Raw genomic sequence first — 7,206 nt, 5'->3', positions numbered from 1 at the left:
GTGTCTAGGGCTTGCTGCAGTCTGCTCCCTCTGGCTTTGTAGGCTGTTGGTTTCTACAAGGCCATTAACACATCTCTGAGCTTCTGGTGTTTGAATCCGAGTGATGCTCAGGTGGGCCCTGTTACCTCAAATTACTTAAGGCCCTTGCTTTCTAAATGTACCTGTGAGGTACAAAATAGATGCTGTCATTGTTGGGGCTTGGAACTGGATGATCTTTAAAGGTCCTTTCCAACCCAAACCATTCTGTGATCAATTTACAGATCTATAACACAAAGTTAAGTAAGATACAAAAAAGCATGAAACCGTGAGGGGATGAAGGCACAGACCCAGAGCGTCTTCATGCAGTGAATTGCTTTATTACCTACTGCTCTAACTTTTATACCATTCTAACAACAGTTATTTTTAGCCTATTGCTCTAGCTTTTATACCATTCTATTTGTAGCCTATCATGTTTAGTTCCCGACTTATAGTTTGTTTTTTAAACACTAGTCGCTTTCTCACAACCAGTCCCAGACTAGTCAGTCTCTTATCTTTATGTTCTCTCCTCTTCAGCCAGCTGGGTTGCTCTGCTCGATTGTACTTCATTTCTTCTTTAACTCTTTCTTCTCCAGCCAAACAGTTACTTCTCTTCGTCCTCGCTCTGGATTCACTTTTGTTTGTGTTCATCTTTTCCCTCTGGGGCCGCCTTCTTCTATCAGCTCCATGCAGTTGTGGCCTCCTGGCTCTGCTAGGAATGTCCCCACAAAACTGGGTTTAAATCTCCCCAGTGTTAGGCTACTGCTTGGTCATTCTCTTTATTCACTAGCTAATATTGGAAAGGAGCTATTTGGTTTACAGTTGGGAAGAACTTAATTTCTTTTTTAAAAAGCTGTACTGTAGCCAAATTGCTCAGAATAAAATAAAATTATCTCTGGTTTTATGCACAATTACACAATTTTTATTGGCTTGTAAGCGCCTGTTTGAATGACTGTACCCATGTGGCAGTCTGAAGTATGGAATCTGAGATACGGATTTTTGTAGTATGAATTCACAGATCTTCATTTTCTAAATCGAAATGGTAAAAAAACGTCCTGCTAAGTAAATTCCATGTATAAAGCTTGTAATTATAAGGTTGAGAGCTAGAATGTTTAAGTGGTTAAATGCCATTTTGTAGTGCAGTTAACACTGTACTTCAGATACGAAGTCTGTGCAGCTGTGTGTCCCTAGTTTCCCATGTTGTGGAATGTCAGGGAGGCTTCACACTATCTCTGTCATTAAGATTGTATTGAGATTTGCTCCTAAATTGGAAATATTATTATCTCCAAATCAGTTTCTCATTGTGTATTGTTATTAAATCATATATGGTGTGTTCTGAAACGCACACAGGTTGTGTTGACTTCCAAATAAGTATTCTAGAGGTTTAAAAGCAGGTGTCAGTTCAGGTGTTTAATATTGCCTCCTCTCTTGGTATGGACATTTCAAAATAGGATACTAATGGAAAACCAGAGTCTTGAAAATTGACTTGTTTCTAGCTATAGCAAAACTAAAGCTTTATTTTAAATGTAAGTAGTAAATTGTATTAGTGTAAAGTTAATATAACTTTAGTTTGTGAGTTTGCATTAATACTGAAAATTGTGGTCATGAAGGCAACCTTGAATGTTGGAATGTTCTTTACTCAATATCATGGTGGCTGTCGATAGCTTTGAACTGGTTTATCCTTCTTAACAATTGTGTATCTCTGGCAGGTTCTGTATCAGGAACTTTTATTTTTTTTTCTAAATCTATCTTTAAAACTTTAAAAAATACTTTCAAAACTATAACATTCTCTTAACACCTGAACTACATACTATGAAGTCATCAACACTTTTTTTTTTTTATAAATTGCCTTGAAAATATGAGTTGTGTTGATACCTTTTATAAAAAAGACACTTAAAATTGCTGCTGTGCTGCAATTACTGCTCCATACTCTCCTGTAGGTGAAGCAGTGACATGATACTGCAATAATTCTTCATACAGGAGGAAAGAATAATCACATTTTATTGGAAGATGTTTTAAAATATTGTTGTAAGGAACAGGAAGTAAGCGATTAAAGGCTAGAAGGGATTTCACACTTTTACAGCCCTGCAAGTCATTCATGAAAGTTGATAAATGTATGTTGGACAGTGTTCCATACTGCTGGACAATATTCACGGTGATTCTGTACTGCTCTTGGACGGGAAATAGCCTATGTTACTGAAATTCCATTTATAACTTACGGATGAAATGGGACAGTAGGGTATTTTAAACATCTAGTGGACTTTGAATTTCTCTAGAGAAATTAAGCGAAAAGCCTTGTACCACAAAAACTCCCAAACAAGCTAATAGAAGGTGATTTCCTGTAGATAATCCCCAATACGTTTCACTATAGCAACTCCATCACGACTGGTAGGATGCAAGTGTGTGCTGTGGTCAGTAATTCCAGTACTTGCACATCAGCTGTGAACATGCTGACTATTTGACGCAGGCTGGCCAACTAGAGTGCAGAAAATGAGCTATGTTGCCCTCAATTGTTTCTTTAAAAGGACATTGTCTTGTTTTCCTGCAAAGCTCCTGGCTGCCTTTGCAGAACTTGTGGGGACTTAATTGTCTTTGAGACCTCTACTCCTCTTTCAGACTTTACTGCAGTTGACTAATAACTTGTTCAGAAGTTATTACGGAATGGATAGTGAGACATAACAATTGCATAAGACTCATTTCTTCAGGAAACTCGATTAAAAGTTAAGCATCCGACTTCAGCTGGAAGGTCTGTCTTTGAATCACACGGGGTCAAGTACTGATTCCTCTGAAGATAGTGACAAGTCTTCTAATGGCAAGATTTTTCACCCTTTGTTTTTAGTTTTCCTGTTTCTTTGTATGCAGTAGTGAGTGGCTCAGAGATGGCCAGATTTTTGGCAGTTAATGGTGAGGTGTTTGTAGAAGTTAACTGAGGAAGTCTACTGTAGGTTTAAACTGTTATGCAGTAAATTGGGGTGAAGGAATCAAAGGTTTGAAAACCAAAAGCCATTGAAAATTGTTTCAGATTATTAACTTTAGAATGATTACCCTTGATTTTATTCTGTAGGGCCGAATTCATCAAATAGAATATGCCATGGAAGCTGTGAAACAAGGCTCAGCTACTGTGGGGCTGAAGTCAAAGACTCATGCTGTTCTGGTTGCTCTCAAGGTAACTTCAAAACTGTGTTCTCAGGACAGTGATGTTAGTAGAAAAGCTTTGGTTTGGCAAATTAGTTTTGCGCGGTCTGAACTCTTATGTTAATGTAATCAATCCCAGCTTCCTTTTGTTTGTGTATCAGTATCGGACTATAAATATTTTCAGTGCCTATGTAAGGCAGATTTTCATAGTATTTCGAAGGAAATGAGTGAAAGATTTTTCTTCCCTTTAGAAGATGTGTGCCTCTTCTTTTAATCTCTTTTATTTTCATTAGTTATTAAGCAGTAAAACTATTTCTTTTCCCAAGGCTTGAGTGTCTGTTTTTTCTTTCATTCCTGCTGAAGTGGAAATAGGTTTCTGTTGCAAGTTTATAAATTTGTTTGTTTCATTGTTTCATGGTCATACTTGGTTCTTGCCATAAATGTTAGCTGATTTCTCCACAGTGCTTGGCAAACTGCTCAGTCTGTCACATAGCTTTCTCCTTTTATGCATAGAGAGCACAGTCTGAGCTCGCAGCTCATCAGAAAAAAATCCTGTACGTTGACAACCATATTGGTATCTCAATTGCTGGACTTACTGCTGATGCAAGACTCTTGTGGTGAGTATCTTAGTTGTTGACATACACGGTTCTGCAATAATGAGTTAAAGTTCATTTGTAGACTATTGCAAATGAAATTTTCTGGTCAGCTAAGTTTTAGTATTAAGTTGCTGCTGTGTTGGACTATGCCAAAGACCTCAGCATGAAAGTCCAGCAGATTTTTAACTAGTTGGCAGAAATCTCATTTGTTTGGCCCAAAATTTTGCTCTTTGGTTTTGTTACTAGTACAACAGTCATCTGGTTTCCTCAGTGTGATGGGGTTTCCAAGCAGTCTGAGAAAGTGCATCACTTAGTTCCCGCTAGCAGCTGCTTCTGTGTACATACATTTAAGAAAGTTATTAAAAGCATGCGCTTCTGTATGTCTCAGCTTTAGAGGGGCTTGCTTTTTACCTGCTGGCCACATAGTTTCATCAAATGAGGTAAATGTGCACAGAATGAGGAGTGTTTCTCAGTTTGATAGGAAAGGGCATAGAAGAAATTTCTAAAATAAATGTAAATTGCTGTAGTGTTACAAAGAAATGTTAGTGTTTAACTGTGGCTTTTTTCCAGACTATCGTCTGTTGCCTGCATGAACTTTTACCTTCCTTGCATTTGTATGGCTGAAATACAGTAATACTCTTTCAAACCTGTGGTCAACTTTAAATAACAATGATAGGTCATGATGAAATGAAATTATGGAATGCCTTTGACCCCTTTTCTCAACAAGCAGAGTTGAAACAAAAATGCTTATATTAACAGACAAGTATTGAGACAAAAACTCATTCTGTCTTTGATCTCTGCATTGGTTTGATTTTCTTTTTTCCCTTAATTTTTACTTTTTTTTCGTTTTTCTTCTTAGCAATTTCATGCGTCAGGAGTGTCTGGATTCTAGATTTGTGTTTGATAGACCTCTTCCAGTTTCTCGCCTAGTGTCACTAATTGGAAGCAGTATCCTTTTTTTACACTTGTCTCACTTTTATATATTTTAACTTGTTCATACATGTTCATAAAATTGTTTTCCGATATCCCAGCTTAAAAGTCACTTTAAATTAAGAGAGTTAATTCAAAGTTAATTTTTCTTTATTCACAAAGCTTGCGTATTCTTTCAGAGAATATCCCATAACGTGCACTGAACTGATAGAGAAGCAATAAAGTGCTATGCAACATTTAACATGGCAGTGGTTTTTTGTTACACAGTGCCATGCCTTTGGAGATGGGGGAGGAGAGGTGACTGCACGATCCAAAATAGGATCATTTACTGGATTGTAGTTGCTCACCAGGGAACATAAGATATATATATTTTTTTCCCTGTGGCAACTTCTGTCTCTCCATGGAACACAGCCGAGGCCTTGTATTCTGATATCAGGTGCCTAGAAAATGCTCAAGGGGATAAGAAATTAAATGAGGCTGTGCAGCGTTAGGTGAGCGATTTGTACTGCTTGTGAGTTATTTCAGAAAACTGATTGCTAAATTTTGTTCTGACAAAAAAAGAAATTGGTATTCCGGTAAGTCTGTTTCTTTTGAACATAGTCTTCAGTCCTGCAGAAAGGTTTGCGAAGACGGTGTAATGATTTTGGTGTATCTTTGCTTGGCTTAGGAAAATGGGTAATTAACATGTTATTTTGAGATTGTTTCCTTAGCTTTCTTAAGAAACCCAGATACCAACACAGCGGTACGGCAGGAGACCGTATGGAGTAGGACTGCTCATTGCAGGTTATGATGTAAGTAAGCTGCAGTAGTTACTAGTGATCTAGAAGAAAATGTGCTTAATGCAATTTTATACTACAAATACGTGTTAAGAGGGGAAGATGGAAGAGGCAGGCTTATCAAAGTTCTCGGAATAAGGAAATAATTTTCTGTATCTTGCCCTAAAATATCTTTTAAAAACGCTTCTTAATTGCTAATCCTACCTACACTTACGAGGTGTACATTTGCAAAAATGAACAACTGTTTACTGCAAAAATCAGATTTGTGTTTTAAGGGATCAAAATGTTGATCCCACAATGACAGTAATTATTTTACTATTGATTATGTAGCTTTGTGAACTATTATTTTAAATACTTTCAATAAAAAATGTATGTGGAAATCATCACTGGCCTCTATCTTACTTGTTTAGCAACAGCAGTTTGCTTAATACAGCACACACAGAATCTCTGACCTCAAGGATTTTGATATGAGGAAGGTTGAAGGAAATTGTCATCTTGCCTGAAATCTTGCATGGGATGTTTACGCCTACAGCAGGTTTTTACTTCTGTGCAGATAAGATGGAATGTGTGTGAAATATCTGCTGCAAGCCACAAAGTAGAAAGCATACATAAGCGTAGTACTGTTTAAGGAGAGACTTCTAGTGCCAGCTATCCTGCCCATATAACTGCATTTTAATGAACAAAGTGAAAGAAAGATTTCTTTTATTTATTTATTTATTTATTTTTAGATTATTGCCTTTTTTTTAGTAGTTTTGAAGGAACTGTGTAAGAACAATGATCTGATAAGCAATATAAAATATATTTATGTGCATGCGTATAAACTGTGTGATGTACCATGAAGCAAAACTGTTTTAGAAAATGACATGTTCCAGCACCAGACCTGGTATGAATTTATACATTTGTTTTACATTCTGTGGGTTGTTTTTCTTTCTCTCTAGGATATGGGTCCTCATATCTTCCAGACTTGTCCCTCTGCGAACTATTTTGACTGCAAAGCAATGTCTATTGGTGCTCGTTCGCAATCAGCACGAACTTATTTGGAGAGGCACATGACTGAATTTACTGATTGTGAGTAGTAGTGAAACCCTGTCTATCTAATGGTATTCATCAGTTATGCAGTTTGTTTTCTACTACTGCTCTATTCTTTTGCGTTTTGGGAGCCAAGTTTTGGCGTAAGTATAAATCTGCGTGAAGACAAAATTGTAGAGGAAATGCTGCAGATTTTCATGTCTTCTGGATGCTTGTTACATCTGATGAAAAGAGAAGTTGTGCTCAGGAAAGCAGATTTAAAAAGAAACTAATAGGCCTCTGCCCTGTTTAACCCAGGGAAAGTATAATTCTGTCCATATCAGAGCAGGGATGGTATGTCAGGGCAGTTATTTAGGTGGTGCATTTAAAATGGTGAATTTATTTTTGCATGAAGTAGTGATGAGGAGGCTATTGAATAGCTGCTTGGGTTAAAAAAAGTTACTGGTTGCACTGGTGGCAAGGCAGGTGCCAAAACCAGATGCATTCGACCTCAAGTGTTGGGAAGAGCTTGTTTCTCAAGATACACCTATAAAACCAACTCTGTGTTCAGTACCAGAAAGGAGAGGAGCTCTGGAAGTCAATTCAGCCAAGCTGATTTTCTGTGTTTCAACTAGGTATGGGAAGAAGGGGAAATGAGTGCCTAGAGATAATGCCATATAGTTTGTACATGTCTTTCTGGCTTCATTTGAAGGTAATCTAAATGAGCTAGTTAAACATGGACTGCG

General features: G+C 37.3%; 1 protein-coding gene across 1 annotated transcript in view; it reads left to right on the top strand.

The window, feature by feature from the left end:
* The first annotated feature begins 208 nt into the window (after positions 1 to 208).
* The window catches only part of PSMA1 (proteasome (prosome, macropain) subunit, alpha type, 1), an 8,540-nt gene continuing 1,542 nt past the window's right edge, over positions 209 to 7,206 (top strand). The window contains 9 exon segments of the mRNA XM_010022730.1: positions 209 to 240; positions 242 to 274; positions 514 to 517; positions 3,080 to 3,181; positions 3,664 to 3,767; positions 4,606 to 4,694; positions 5,397 to 5,467; positions 6,391 to 6,520; positions 7,173 to 7,206. The exon segment at positions 7,173 to 7,206 is cut by the window's right edge and continues 13 nt beyond it. Coding sequence (XP_010021032.1) covers positions 209 to 240; positions 242 to 274; positions 514 to 517; positions 3,080 to 3,181; positions 3,664 to 3,767; positions 4,606 to 4,694; positions 5,397 to 5,467; positions 6,391 to 6,520; positions 7,173 to 7,206 — 599 coding nt within the window.

This window comes from Nestor notabilis, unplaced genomic scaffold, assembly GCF_000696875.1.
Source record: "Nestor notabilis isolate BGI_N333 unplaced genomic scaffold, ASM69687v1 scaffold12219, whole genome shotgun sequence".
In the NCBI taxonomy this organism is placed as follows: Eukaryota; Metazoa; Chordata; class Aves; order Psittaciformes; family Psittacidae; genus Nestor; species Nestor notabilis.
The sequence above is the reverse complement of the archived record's forward strand: the minus strand, read 5'-3'. Positions and strand labels throughout refer to the sequence as shown.